General features: G+C 46.1%; 1 protein-coding gene across 1 annotated transcript; it reads left to right on the top strand.

Annotated features, from left to right (window-relative positions):
• The first annotated feature begins 11,265 nt into the window (after nt 1–11,265).
• Nucleotides 11,266–15,598, top strand: LOC142313018 (uncharacterized). Its single transcript, XM_075352005.1, has 5 exons — nt 11,266–11,499; nt 11,569–11,692; nt 11,776–11,873; nt 12,071–12,161; nt 13,695–15,598. The coding sequence occupies exons 1-5, from the start codon at nt 11,266–11,268 to the stop codon at nt 14,423–14,425; spliced, it is 1,278 nt and encodes a 425-aa protein (XP_075208120.1). The 3' UTR covers nt 14,426–15,598.
• The last annotated feature ends 681 nt before the right edge of the window (nt 15,599–16,279 follow it).

Raw genomic sequence — 16,279 nt, forward strand, 5'->3', positions numbered from 1 at the left:
TTTGAAGGTTTGAACAAAAATATCTGATAGAAATTGTAGGAATTGTACACATTTCTTTACAAACACTCCACATTTTAGGAGGTCAAAAGTAATTGGACAAATAAACCAAACCCAAACAAAATATTTTTATTTTCAATATTTTGTTGCGAATCCTTTGGAGGCAATCACTGCCTTAAGTCTGGAACCCATGGACATCACCAAACGCTGGGTTTCCTCCTTCTTAATGCTTTGCCAGGCCTTTACAGCCGCAGCCTTCAAGTCTTGCTTGTTTGTGGGTCTTTCCGTCTTAAGTCTGGATTTGAGCAAGTGAAATGCATGCTCAATTGGGTTAAGATCTGGTGATTGACTTGGCCATTGCAGAATGTTCCACTTTTTTGCACTCATGAACTCCTGGGTAGCTTTGGCTGTATGCTTGGGGTTATTGTCCATCTGTACTATGAAGCGCCGTCCGATCAACTTTGTGGCATTTGGCTGAATCTGGGCTGAAAGTATATCCCGGTACACTTCAGAATTCATCCGGCTACTCTTGTCTGCTGTTATGTCATCAATAAACACAAGTGACCCAGTGCCATTGAAAGCCATGCATGCCCATGCCATCATGTTGCCTCCACCATGTTTTAGAGGATGTGGTGTGCCTTGGATCATGTGCCGTTCCCTTTCTTCTCCAAACTTTTTTCTTCCCATCATTCTGGTACAGGTTGATCTTTGTCTCATCTGTCCATAGAATACTTTTCCAGAACTGAGCTGGCTTCATGAGGTGTTTTTCAGCAAATTTAACTCTGGCCTGTCTATTTTTGGAATTGATGAATGGTTTGCATCTAGATGTGAACCCTTTGTATTTACTTTCATGGAGTCTTCTCTTTACTGTTGACTTAGAGACAGATACACCTACTTCACTGAGAGTGTTCTGGACTTCAGTTGATGTTGTGAACGGGTTCTTCTTCACCAAAGAAAGTATGCGGCGATCATCCACCACTGTTGTCATCCCTGGACGCCCAGGCCTTTTTGAGTTCCCAAGCTCACCAGTCAATTCCTTTTTTTCTCAGAATGTACCCGACTGTTGATTTTGCTACTCCAAGCATGTCTGCTATCTCTCTCATGGATTTTTTCTTTTTTTTCAGCCTCAGGATGTTCTGCTTCACCTCAATTGAGAGTTCCTTAGACCACATGTTGTCTGGTCACAGCAACAGCTTCCAAATGCAAAACCACACACCTGTGATCAACCCCAGACCTTTTAACTACTTCATTGATTACAGGTTAACGAGGGAGACGCCTTCAGAGTTAATTGCAGCCCTTAGAGTCCCTTGTCCAATTACTTTTGGTCCCTTTAAAAAGAGGAGGCTATGCATTACAGAGCTATGATTCCTAAACCCTTTCTCCGATTTGGATGTGAAAACTCTCATATTGCAGCTGGGAGTGTGCAGTTTCAGTCCATATTATATATATATAATTGTATTTCTGAACATGTTTTTGTAAACAGCTAAAATAACAAAACTTGTGTCACTGTCAAAATATTTCTGGACCTAACTGTCTAACCCAGATAATGTCTTCTCTCTTTTTTTGACTCTCAATCCGCCATCCTGAAGCTTGTGAATATCCAGATGAAGGAGTATCCACTCCGAAATTCCTTGAATAAAATCACTTGAACAGCAACCGTCTTCATCTTTATGTGAACAGAAGCGCGGGTTAACCCTTTCATATCCACTGTTATCTTGATATTATCAAGCCATTGAATTTCTGGTGTTCTCCTTAGCCTTGTTATATTTTTTCCACCATGATGTCCTTCTCCATTGACTGCTTTATTCACATGACATGTCCAAAGTAGACAAGTAGTAATATGGTGATCCTTGCTTCGAGTGACATGTCAGGCTTGATTTGTTCCAAAATTGATTTGTTTGTTCTTCCTGCCATCTATGGTAATGATAACATCCTTCTCCACATTTTAAAGGTCTTGTTTATTATTCTGCCTTATTTCTCTATCGTCCAGGTTTTGCATCTATCCGCTACCATAGAAAAGACCAAACTATGTACGAGCCGTGCCTTCGTCACCACTGACATGTTTCCCGATTTGAGGACAATGTCCAATGACTTAAGGCTGCTTTACACACGTCGATATCTCGTGCGATCGCATTTGCGTTCGCACCCACCCCTATCGTTTGTGCGTTACGGGCAAATTGTTGCCCGTGTCGCACAAAGTCAGTAACCCCTGTCACACGTACTTACCTTCCAAATGACCTCGCTGTGGGCGGCGAACATCCACTTCCTGAGGGGCGGAGATGAGCGGGACGTAACATCCCGCCCACCTCCTTCCTTCCGCATTGCCGGCGGCCGCAGGTAAGCTGCAGTTCATCGTTCCCGGGGTGTCACACGGAGCGACGTGTGCTGCCTCGGGAACGATGAACAACCGGAGCACAGAAGGATGCTCGATCTTTTGAAAATGAGCGACGTGTCAACGAGCAACGATAAGGTGAGTATTTTTGCTCGTGCACAGTCGCTCATTTGTGTTACACGCTACGATATGTCAAACGAGGCCGGATGTGCATCACTAACGACGTGACCCCAATGACATATCGTTTGATATATCGTAGTGTGTAAAGCCCTCTTTAATTGTTTATTTGCCCATAGTTATTCCCCTATTGACTTCTGGTGTCATCTTTGCATCTTGAGTGATCATTGATCTGAGTAGGTTGAACTTCCAGTTCTTCGCCGCCCATCTCATCTCAAAAGGGTCCCGCTTGTACCTGGCAGTAGTCAATATTTTTGTGGTTTTTATATTGAGTAGGAGTCCCATGTTCGAGCCTTACAGCTTCACACTCCATAATAAACTAAAGGCCGCTTTACACGCAACGACATCGCTAAAGAGATGTCGTTGGGGTCACGGAATTCATGACGCACGTCCGTTCTCGTTAACAATGTCGTTGCGTGCGACACGTACGAGCGACCGCTAACGATTAAAAATACTCACCTTATCGTTGATCGTTGACACGCTGTCCATTTCCCAAATATCGTTGCTGTTGCAGGACGCAGGTTGTTCGTCGTTCCTGCGGCAGCACACATCGCTATGTGTGACACCGCAGGAACGAGGAACCTCACCTTACCTACGGCCACTGGCAATGAGGAAGGAAGGAGGTGGGCGGGATGTTCGTCCCACGCATCTCCGCCCCCTCCGTTTCTATTGGGCAGCCGCTTAATGACAATGCTGTGACGCCTAACGAACCGCCCCCCTTAGAAAGGAGGGGGTTCGCCGGTCACAGCGACGTCGCTAGGCAGGTAAGTAGTGTGACAGGTCCGAGCGATGTTGTGCGCCATGGGCAGCGATTTGCCCGTGACGCACAATCGACGGGGCGGTGTGTAAAGTGGCCTTAAGTCCTTCATTTATGCTTGTTGCTGTCACGCTGCATTACTGGTAGTTCATGCAGTGTAACACAAGATGGCAGCAGAGTGGAGAATGAGCAGAGTAATCCTGCACTGAAGCAGACCAGTAATGGAACAGCGAAGTAACCACTAGGTGGCAGAATAGTCAGAAAGCCAAGTCGATGCCAGAGATAAACAAGGTAGAAAGGGGAAATACAAAACACAAGTCAGACGAAAACAAAGGTCAGTGGCCGGTCAGAAACAGAGATGTCAGAGGGGAGACAGTGAATCAGGTCAGGGACTAGCGCAAGTCAAATATCGGGAAATCCAAACAAACAGGGAGATAAGGAGCAGGGATGACTGGGGAAGGTAAACAGACACATAGGTTCAGGTAACTGCAGCAGGACAGATCATGAACTCACCAGAGCCAGCTACAAACGCTGAAAGCAAGCAATATAACTGGCACAGCACACAGGTTGCAGCACAGAGATATAGCAGACTGGAAGCAGGAACAAGGCAGGGAAAGTTAACCCCTGACATGATCAGATCAGGAAAGGAGAAACAAGGAAATCCCAGTCCGGATCATGACAGTTGCTATCAGTGTTGTGTAGTCTGCGTATGTAAGATTGAGGATGGTTCGTCCAGCAATTTTGACTCCGTATCCTTTTTCGACAAGAAGAGAAATGATTACAGGATGCCGCCTTGTCTGACTCCTCACTCTACCTGGAACCATGCTGTGTCACTGTTTTCCATTTGAACTGTTGCTTCTTGGACAATGTAATTGTTTCTGATGAGGCTGATCAGATGGTTCGGACTCATATACTTCATGGTATTCTAAAGTTTCTGGTGATCACCACAGTCAAAAGCTTTGCTGTAATCGATAAAGCAAAAATTAATCTTTTCGCTATATCCTTTGTTCTTTTCCATTATCCATCTAATGTTATCAATTACATTTCTTTTTCCTCTGACTTCTCTGAATCTTGCTTGTTCCTCTGGCAGCTCTTTGTCACAGTAAGGCTGTAGCCTTTGTTGTAGGATCTTCAGTAGTATTTTGCTGACCTGAAGTATGAGCTCAATAGTCCGATAGTTTTCACAGTCTGTAGCATCTCCCTTCTTTGGAATAGAAATAATCACCAATCTCGTCCAGTCCTTTGGCCATTTACCAGTTGTCCATATCTGTTGACACAGATACCTTGAATAAAACAGGAAAAAAAATCATACAGAAGCCTCGATAAAAGTCGTGCCTGATTCATATGGACACTAAACTGATCTCCAATGTGTCTAAGGAGAGGATACAGCCCATAATGTGGAGTCAACAGTCCACAGCACATAATACCAGCCCTGTCCCCAAGTGTGTAACATCAGCTCACCAGTGCCATATGCAAGTAACATCACCCCCTTTCCCATACTGCCTCCACAATATGCAGCAGCAAATATGTAATATCACCCCATAACCAGCACACCTCCATACACTGCGGAGCTGATCATGTGACCCCTGACTCCTCCCCTCCATGTGACATCATCACAGGTCCTGGAAGCACAGAGCAGCCATATATCTAGTGTGCGGCTCTGCAGGTGGAGGTGTGTGGAGATTCCCCATTACTGGGCTCAGGCTCCATACACATTAGATGCTGGGGGAGAACAGTCGGTCGCTCGGTGGTTTCTCCCGTATACAGGGACGCTCGGCTATCGGCTCCTGTGTTCTCTATTCGCCGCTGTTTATTTGCTGGAGATAAAAGATCCAACTGTGGAGAATCCGACAGACCGGACCCTTCCCCGACATCCTCTGCTGTGGAGAGTGCACAGGGGGCGCAGCAGGAGGATTATAGAGTGCGGTTGTGTTGTTCTCGGGCTGATGCTCCTGTGTTTCCTTCAGTCTCTGATGACATCACTGCAGCTACGTCATTGGTCACAGCGGTGATGTCACTATGTATGACACGTGATCACTGTGGTCCTCGAATGGCTGTAAGTCATGTGACGGTGTGACATCACTGGGACCCCAATCACTGAGGATCCGTCCTGACCGGATATTACCCTTATATTTCCCTCCACAAACAATCTACACGTTCTGTCTCCTCATATATTTCCCCTTATTATCTCTAGTAATTGTATTATTACAGCGGATTCTTTATGATGTTACATCGTCATCTTCCCCCATTCAGGTCCCTACAATATTGGATCCTCTCAGTGGAGATCTTCTATAGAAGAGAATTCTCCTGATTGCCCCGTGAAGGATGGATATGGACAGGGACAAGATGGCGGAGAGGATATTACACCTCACCCTAGAGATCCTCTTCCGGCTTACTGGAGAGGTGAGAGATTCTGGTGACGTCACATTACATCATTTTGCACCAAGACAATTATGCACCATATAAGTATGATGCATTGAATTAGGCCAGAAATATTATTATGATGCACTTGATCATCTATCATCACTTCTCTGCCATCATCTAATCATCATGTCTATCTTCCAACAAGTATGTTAAACCATCCACCCTACTTTCCCATGTACTGAACTGATCTTCCCTTTTCTCTGCTACTACTGCTAATACCTGGTATGTTAAATCATCCACCCTACTTTCCCAATATATCTGACCTGTTCTCTCTTTGCTTCAATATCTCTCTGGCATGCTCCAGCATCTCACTGTGACCCCCCTCCTGTTCCTCACCTTCTTTTTATGACCTTTGTTTACTTTGCCTATGTGATGCTGTATCTGGTTTCTTTGATTGAGTGATCAAGAGGTTCTTGTTGCACCCCACCCCTTCACAGCTGATTGCACTTGTATATGTATATATTGGGGCAAGTAAAAGTCTGCACAAAGACTTTTCATCTGCACCATATAAGCATACCTCCCAACCGTCCCGGATACAGCGGGACTATCACGCTTTGCATTGTTTGTCCCGTTGCCACGGGCGGGACGGCCGTCTCCTGGGCTCCGCCCACCCACTCTCTCCCCGCCTCCCTGCTTTTCCCTCCTACCATCCTAACACGTGACGTGCATAAAAGAGAGGAGCGCGCTGCCCGAAACTGCTCTGTGCTGCTGCTAAGGTATGTAAACATAATCTCCCCAGCGCTGATTCCCCCCCCCCGGCCGGAGCCTCTCTGTGCGGTCGGCCGGCCGCCTGTCTGTGCGGGCGCCCCCCGCCGCCTGTCTGTGCGGGCGCCCCCCGCCGCCTGTCTGTGTGGGCGCCCCCCGCCGCCTGTCTGTGCGGGCGCCCCCCGCCGCCTGTCTGTGCGAGCGCCCCCGGTGCCTGTCTGTGCGGGCGCCCCCCGCCGCCTGTCTGTGCGGGTGGCCGGCCGCCTGTCTGTGAAGGCGGGCTGCCGGCTGCCTGTCTGTGAAGACGACCGGCCGCCTCACTGTGCGGGCGACCGGCCGCCTCACTGTGGCTGCCTGCGTGTCCCTGCTGGAGGCCCGCCGGCTGCCTGCGTGTCCCTGCTGGAGGCCCGCCGGCTGCCTGCGTGTCCCTGCTGGAGGCCCGCCGGCTGCCTGCGTGTCCCTGCTGGAGGCCCGCCGGCTGCCTGCGTGTCCATGCTGGAGGCCCGCCGGCTGCCTGCGTGTGCATGCTGGAGGCCCGCCGGCTGCCTGCGTGTCCATGCTGAAGGCCCGCCGGCTGCCTGCGTGTCCATGCTGGAGGCCCGCCGGCTGCCTGCGTGTCCATGCTGGAGGCCCGCCGGCTGCCTGCGTGTCCATGCTGGAGGCCCGCCGGCTGCCTGCGTGTCCATGGGGCGTTAGGGGGCGTGGCCTAAAAATTTGCCGTCGCGCGCGTAGCTTTGTCCCTCTTTTCCTTCTTTAAAAGTTGGGAGGTATGTATAAGTATGATGCATTGAATTAGGCCAGAATTGGTCCGGAAGTGACCGGAAGGTAACTGGATACATAGTCACTGTAAACAATGTTTGTGTTTATCTTAACTTTCACCCCTACAATACTTCACTTTCTACTGCCCCCTCTGATCGCTAAATCCAATAATGAACTTTTCATCTCTCCCTCTATCCTCGCCACCCATCTCACCTTCCCCTCAGATATTTTCCTCCACATTTCACCCAGTGTCTCCAGACACACACGACCATCTCATGGCCTCTCCTGTCCCCACCTACTAACACTCTCACTGCTTCTCCTCACTGCTGGGGATATTGCTCCAAATCCTGGTCCTCCTCACCACATCCCTATTGTCACTTCAAACTCTCATCCACAACATATCACAAATTTTCACAACCTCTCTAAACTCATACCCATCCACCCAGCCCCCGCTCTCCCAGTCCCACTGACAGGAGCTCTATGGAACGCTCGCTCTGTCTGCAACAAACTTTCCTACATTCATGATGTTTTCATCACTAATAAACTTTCCTTCCTCGCCATCACAGAAACCTGGCTTACCCCCTCTGACACAGCCTCTCCTGTTGCACTTTCTTATGGCGGTCTCCAACTCTCCCACACCCCCCGCCCCAGTAACAAGCATGGTGGAGGAGTTGGTTTGCTCCTGTCCGACCAATGCTTCTTTACACCAATTCCACTACCACCCTCTGTTACTCTCCCATCTTTTGAGGTGCACTCCGTACACATCTACGCCCCCTCCAACCTTTAACTGGCTGTTATTTACCGCCCTCCAGGGCCAGCCACTGCCATTTTTGATCATTTCACCACCTGGCTACTACACTTCCTTTCCACCGATATCCCCACCATCATCTTGGGTGATTTCAACATCCCCATTGACACTTCCCACTCATCTGTCTCCAACCTTCTAACACTCACTTCCTCCTTCGGCCTCACCCAATGGTCTCCTGCAGCTACTCACAAAGATGGCCACACGCTGGACCTCACCTTCATTCGCCCCTGTTACCTATCTAACCTCTCTAACTCACCTCTCCCCCTGTCTGACCACAACCTACTCACATTCTCTTCCCTCTCTTCTCCAAGTATGCAACCCCCCCTCCACAAACTTCCACACCCTCGCAGAAATATCAAACACATTGATTTACACGCCTTTTCTCAGTCCCTTCTCCCTCTCACAGACATTGCATTTTTACACGATGCAGATGCTGCTGAAACTTTATACAACACTACAATCTCTGCAGCTCTCGAATCTGCTGCCACCCTCACACACACCAAAACCAGCACAATCAACAGGCAACCCTGGCACACGAGTCAGACTGAACTGAGACGGGCTTCCAGAATTGCTGAGCGCAGGTGGAAGAAGTCTCATTCCACTGAGCACTTCGTTGCATATAGAGTCCCTCACCACCTTCAAGTCCACACTCACTACTGCAAAACAAACCTACTTCTCATCTCTCATATGCTCTCTCTCTCACAACCCTAAACAGCTATTTAACACTTTCAATTCTCTCCTCCATCCTCCAGCACCACCTCCCTCTCCTCTCATGTCAGCTGAAGACTTTGCCTCTTTCTTCAAGCAGAAGATTGACAACATCAGAGCAAGCTTTGGCCCACAATCACCACAGCCCCTCATCATAGCTACTCAGCCCTCTTCCTCCAAATCCAGCTTCTCCACCATGACAGAAAACAATCTTTTCACTCTACTCTCAAGATCACATCTAACCACCTGTGCACTTGACCCGCTCCCATCGCACCTCATCCCCAACATCACCGCAGTCCTCATCCCAGCCCTAACCCATCTCTTCAACCTATCACTAACAAGTGGTGTATGCCCCTCTTGCTTTAAACATGCCTCCATTACACCCATCCTCAAAAAGCCCTCCCTTGACCCATCCTCTGTGTCAAACTATCGCCCCATATCCCTTCTCCTCTATGCCTCAAAACTACTGGAACAGCATGTCCATCTTGAATTGTCCTCATAACTCTCCTCCTGCTCCCTCTTTGACCAGCTACAATCTGGCTTCTGACCACATCACTCTACTGAAACTGCCCTAACCAAAGTCACCAATGATCTACTAACCGCCAAAGCCAAGCGACACTACTCTATCCTCCTCCTCCTGGACCTGTCCTCTGCCTTCGACACAGTAGACCATTCCCTCCTACTACAGATTCTCTTTTCTCTGGGCATCACAGACTTGGCCCTATCTTGGATCTCCTCATACCTAACCGACCGAACTTTCAGCGTCTCCCATTCTCACACCACTTCCTCATCTCGCCCCCTATCTGTCGGTGTCCCCCAAGGCTGAGTTCTTGGACCCCTGTTGTTCTCCATCTACACCTTCAGTCTGGAACAGCTCATAGAGTCCCACGGCTTCCAATATCATCTCTATGCCGATGACACACAGATCTACCTCTCTTGACCTGACATTACCTCTCTACTAACCGAAATTCCACAATGTCTGTCTGCTATTTCATCCTTCTTCTCTGCACGATTCCTAAAGCTTAACATGGACAAAACAGAGTTCATTGTCTTTCCTCCTCCTCACTCATCTCCTCCAACAAGCCTTTCCATCAAACTTGATGGTTGCTCACTCTCCCCAGTCTCACATGCTCGTTGCCTTGGAGTAACCCTGGACTCTGCTTTATCCTTCAAGCCACACATCCAAGCCCTTTTCATTTCATGCAGACTACAACTCAAAAATATCTCCCGGATCCGTGATTTCCTTAACCAGGAATCAGCAAAAACATTAGTGCATACCCTCATCATCTCCCGCCTCGACTACTGCAACCTCCTGCTCTCTGGCCTCCCTTCCAACACTCTTGCAATCTATGCTAAACTCTGCGGCCCGCTTAATCCACCTCTCCCCTCGCTATTCCCCAGTCTCGCCACTCTGCCAATCCCTTCACTGGCTTCCTATCGCCCAACGACTTCAGTTCAAAACATTAACCATAATATACAAAGCCATCCACAACCTGTCTCCTCCTTACATCTGTGACCTAGTCTCCTGGTATCTACCTGCACGCAACCTCAGATCCTCACAAGATCTCCTTCTCTACTCCTCTCTTATCTCCCCTTCCCACAATCGCGTACAAGATTTCCCCCGTGCCTCCCCCATACTCTGGAACGCTCTACCTCAGCATATCAGACTCTCCCCTACCGTGGAAAGCTTCAAGAAGAACCTCAAGACCCATCTCTTCCAACAAGCCTACAACCTACAATAAGGGCGGCTTTGCACATTGCGACATCGCACGTGCGATGTCGATGGGGTCAAATCGAAAGTGACGCACATCCGGCGTCACAGTCGATATCGCAACATGTAAAACCTTTTTGATACGATGAACAAGCGCAAAAGCGTCGTTATCGTATCATCGCTGCAGCCTCCGACATTTCCATAATGCTGGTGCAGCGACAGGTGCGATGTTGTTCCTCGCTCCTGCGGCAGCGCGCACATCGCTGTGTATGAAGCCGCAGGAGCGAGGATCATCACCTTACCTGCCGCCGGCTGCAATGAGAAGGACGGAGGTGGGCGGGATGTTTACATCCTGCTCATCTCCGCCCCTCCACTTCAATTGGCCGCCTGCCGTGTGACGTCGCTGTGACGCCGCACGACCCGCCCCCTTAGGAAGGAGGCGGGTCGCCGGCCAGAGGGACGTCGCACGGCAGGTATGTGCGTGTGAAACTGCCGTAGCGATAATAATCGCTACGGCAGCTTTCACTATATATTGCACGTGCGACGGGGGCAGGACTATCGCTGCAGGATCGGTAACACATTGTTACCGATGTCGCAGTGTGCAAAGCCCGCCTAACCCTCAGTCCAGTAAACCACTGCGCAACCAGCTCTGTCCTCACCTATTTTACCCTCACCCATCCCCTGTAGACTGTGAGCCCTCGCGGGCAGGGTCCTCTCTCCTCCTATACCAGTCTGTTTTGTACTGTTAATGATTGTTGTACGTATACCCTCTTTCACTTGTAAAGCGCCATGGAATAAATGGCGCTATCATAATAAATAATAATAATAATCATTCTTATCTATGGGAATAACAGATGGACAGAACTGGAGAGGTGAGGACTCTGGAAATGTCTGTAGTGAGATTTCTTATTGTGTGTCTCCATAACCAGGATTACATAGTAGTGAAGAAGACCTCTAGTGAGCGCTGTCACGCCCCTGTGTCTGAGGGATGGGAAAGACCCCTGAACCCAATCACGGGGCCTCCACTTCATCCCCCGATACATGAGGACATCAATGACCAGAAGATCCTAGAACTCACTTACAGGATGATTGAGCTGCTGACTGGAGAGGTGACACTGCTGGTAATGCTGGGACATTATACAGTAACGCTATGAAGGGATCGGGGGTGACAGTATCATTGTATATGTCAGGTTCCTATAAGGTGTCAGGACGTCACCATCTATTTCTCCATGGAGGAGTGGGAGTATTTAGAAGGACACAAAGATCTGTACAAGGACATCATGAAGGAGGATCCCCAGCCCCTCACATCACCAGGTAATAGACAGGACTAAATACACACGGCCTATAATTATCTGTATGTAAGGAATTAATTCAGTCCCTGTATGTGTCTCCTCCAGTTCTATCCAGTAAGAGGACAACACCAGAGAGATGTCCCCGTCCTCTTCTCCCACAGGACTGTGAACAAGAAGATCCCAATGTTCCTCAGGATCATCAGGTAGATGGAGAGAAGGTGCCATGAAATCTCGCTATGATGTGTAGACGGCTGTGAAGGTCTTGTGCTCAGTCTAGTTTTATCCACCAGTATTATATGTTTTATACTTGTGTAATGAGAACGGTGGAGATGGCAGGATTAGAGCTGATCATAGATGAGACTTCTCCATCTGTCTGTGATTTTTATAATATTTGTTTCAGGGTGAAGATCTGACCCATATTAATACTACAGAGACATATGTGAGGGGTGATGAGCAGAGTAAAGAGGAGATTCCTACAGATAACCGCCCAGGTGAGTAGTGACCACTAAATGCAGAGAAGTCACAGATTCGTCTCCTTCAGCAGCTGCTACAATGTTGGATTAAAAAGAATGAACAAAATACAGTATATTATTAATATAAGGTAGAAGAGGTTCCCACGGTCCTCCACTTGCAACCGCAAATCACCGGAGTGACGTCACTGCTGATCACGTGGCTCACTCAGTCTCTGCCTGAAACTCACAGCGAGCAGTAATTTTACATGGCCACTTGGTGTGACTACAGGCTGCAGCCCCCAGCTGTTTGCTTATCTTGGCTATGTTTTAAAAGAAGAGGAACCACCTGCTCCTTTTTTTTTTAAATTTTTAAATAAATAATTTAAAAAAATGTGTGGTCCTCCCCCCAATTTTGATACCCAACCATAAGATAGCCTAAAAGCTGGAGGCTGGTAGTCTCAGGGTGAGGAGACCCATGCTTATTGGCCCCTCAGCCTAAAAATAGCAGACTGCAGCTCCCCAGGATTGTCTCATTCATTAGATGTGAGAATCCCGGAACTTTACCCAACTCATCCCAAGTGCCCTGGTGCAGTGGCAACTGGGGTAATCATTGGTTAATAACAGCCCACAGCTTCCACTCAGCCTTAGATTAGTAATGGGAGGTGTCTATGAGATCTCCCATTACTAATCTGTAAGTGAAAAGAAATAAACACAAACACCAAAAAAAATCCTTTGTTTGAAATACAATACAAAATAACACCCTCTTTCACCCCTTTATTAACCCCCAAAATACCCAGGTCCAGTATAATTCAGTGGGACTTGTCAAAGCGCCGGTTGCCGGTGCGAAACAGCTGTCGTCCTTGTGTGGTCAGTCCCTCTTCCCTCCATCCTGTTTTTATGCCTGCTCCATGTAACAAATAAACATAAGTTTTCTACTGCTTATATACGGTGAGTGCCCTCTGTTCTTATTTTTACAGGAAAAAAAATTAGTTTTCTGAATAAAGACTCCCCACACTCCCTCATTCACCAATTTTTCATTTAAACAGAAATCCTTGAAGTTCCAACGTAATTCAATGGTGTAATAACCCACGGCGCCCATTGATTCCTAATGAGCTTCATTGTCAAAACAAGGCTTTGTAGGTCACTCCCGCTCAGCGGCAGGTACAGAATTTCTCATGAGTATGAAAAATTCAGGATCTGCCACAGATAGTCACTGACTTATGGAGCCTTTTTCTAATACTACTGATTGACAGGCTTTATTTATGATTCTCCACTGAGGTTTTTACTACAAAATAATGGTGACCGACACTCTGAGACATGAACCTAGGAAGATGCTGAATTCACACTGAATTGGAAAACTGCTAGAGCCGATCCTGGTGGCTGGATATCATTATCTAGTGGTCTTTGCTTTGTGGTCTTTAATTAGAATGTGATCTGTTTTGTCACAAATACCTTAGTGATATTCAAATTTTGCAACAGAACTTGCAATTTCAATGGACATTTTGTATTGTTAAAAAATGTGTTTTTCCAAGATTATATTATTGAAAAAGTAATAAGTGTTATTTTTTGCAGATGACTATATTAGGAGATCAAAGAGACTTCTGACACCAGACTTTCAATCATATAATCTTGATGTACTACAAGACACATATGAAGAACATTGTGTTATCCCACCTGTACCCTCGGTGCTTCACAACAAAGTTCTATCATCTGTTCCTTTAAAACAGGTTCTATCTTCTGAATCATCACAAACAATTAAGGAAAATAAAAGTAGTAGAAGGGATGTTAGAACTACCAAAGGAAAGAAGACGTTTTCATGTTCAGAGTGTGGGAAATATTTTAATGATCACTCAAACCTTATTGTACATAAGAGAATTCACACAGGGGAGAAGCCATATCCATGTCCAGAATGTGGAAAATGTTTTACAAAGAAATCAACTCTTGTTATACATCATAGAATTCACACAGGAGAGAAACCATTTTCATGTTCAGAGTGTGGGAAATGTTTTGCAGATAAATCAACTATCATTAAACATCAGAGAACTCACACAGGGGAGAAGCCATTTCCATGTTTAGAGTGTGGGAAAGACTTTAATCATAAATCAAATTTTGTTAAGCATCTGAGAATTCACACAGGGGAGAAGCCATTTTCATGTTCAGAGTGTGGGAAACATTTTAATCACAAATCAAATGTTCTTATACATCTGAGAACTCACACAGGGGAGAAGCCATTTTCATGTTCAGAGTGTGGGAAATGTTTTGCAGATAAATCAACTCTTGTTAGACATCAGAGAACTTGTTAAAGCCGGGCTCTTGTTTCCTCTCAGGTAGCTGGGACGGATCGGCCGATTCTGACAGTAACGCTTAACACACCAAGACAGGACACGTCCGTAGTGTATCAAATACTCTGATTTAATAGTGAATAAAGGAAGGTTCTTATACCTTTCAAGTTGATTACGCAATATGAGACATGTGATATGATTACACAACTTTAGATAGATACCAAATATAGTCATTTTCAGGCTCCAAAGAAGATATTACCACATAAGGAAGTATAATGTCTCAAGGCCAAAAGAGATATAGTTTATCATAACAAAAAGCTTTTAAGGGATGTGATCAATCAAACCTTGTAATACAAACAGCGTATTCCAAGAGGAGTACATACTTAAAAAGAATAACAATTCTAAGGGACTTAGTGATTACCATAGCAAATAGCAGATGTGGAATAGAACATCAATTACTCATTCCTGGTTGCATAACCGGTCAAAAACTCATATGTGCACGAATATAACGAGCTTGTGAACTGACTGAAGACCAAGACAAAATGGCTTCTCTAACAATTCCCCTCTTTTGATTAATTATGTTCTATCTCATCTGTCCCTTCCTATAGGGTAGACCGCAGAGACTTGTCCTACTTCACAATACACTAGGCTTTCCCTACGCGTATCATGGGGTCCTGCCATTCAAACGTGCTCTGTGGGATCGGCCTACATTTCCCTATACCCATCCTATCTACTGATCCTAGAGGGGAATATACTTATGGCTATATGTATATATTCTACCAGTTTATTCACTATATAAATGTGATATATATGTTTTGTGTAGTCCTTATAGTGTGTTTATATATCACACACTTTATGGTGTTTTACACAGTATTAAAGTTCTTTTTCTGCTGATGTTCTTGTATCTCGTGGTCAATCGATTCTATAGGACTTCCACAGTAGGCACAGTCGGTTAAGTCCACCAGGGTATCTTTGTCGCATCATACATCTGCATCGCTTTGTGGTTGTTATGGTCATCATTACTTTAATTTGGAGGGATTCATTATCAATAGCTTTTCCCTTTTTGGGTTCGTATTTTCCTGAAAAACAGTTACAATTAGCTCCTAGAATTTTCTTTACAAGCATTACAAACAATTTTACCAATACTGCAATTACTAATATTATAAACGCTCTTTGAATAACATAGTGTATTATCCCTGTGATCCATCCACCCACCTTTTTGAATAAATTCAGTATGTTTAACCAGGAAAGCCATTCAGGGAAGGGTAGTTCACTCAATGCATTGGCTTCCTTAAATCCCTTTTTAAGTCTTATATCATGTGTAACCTGCATCAGTCCTTCAGGGTTTATGAAGTGACAACATGAAGGTCCCACCACCTGACAGAAACCTCCACTAGAAGCAGTGAGATAATCAAGTACCATAGAATGTTGATTGGTAATGATGATGAGCTGTTTTGTGTAGGCTGATTCTATATTTATGGCATCAAATAATAGATCAGTGACATTATTCAAAATATCTCCTAGTTCTTGAATCATTTGGGCATTTCTCATTGGTCCCAACATTATTCCTAATGGACCTGTCAGTACTATTCCTGCCTGCATGTACCATGGTGTACTAAACAAATGCTTCTGTGTCTGTTTACTAGATTTTGCATCAGTATCACGTTTTGCAAGCATGTGTTGAGGAATATTTTTATATGGGAAATCATCCTCACTCCATACCCATGTTGCAGGTTCCAATCTAGCCAATGTACAGGTTCCCTCCGCCCCCTTTGGGATCCATCTATAAGCTTTTTCCCCACAAAAGATGTAAATACCTTTTGGAAGTTCAAACTGATATTCACTTAGTAACGCCATTACTACTGATACAAATCG

The sequence above is a fragment of the Anomaloglossus baeobatrachus genome, chromosome 5, assembly GCF_048569485.1.
Source record: "Anomaloglossus baeobatrachus isolate aAnoBae1 chromosome 5, aAnoBae1.hap1, whole genome shotgun sequence".
NCBI classification, from domain to species: domain Eukaryota; kingdom Metazoa; phylum Chordata; class Amphibia; order Anura; family Aromobatidae; genus Anomaloglossus; species Anomaloglossus baeobatrachus.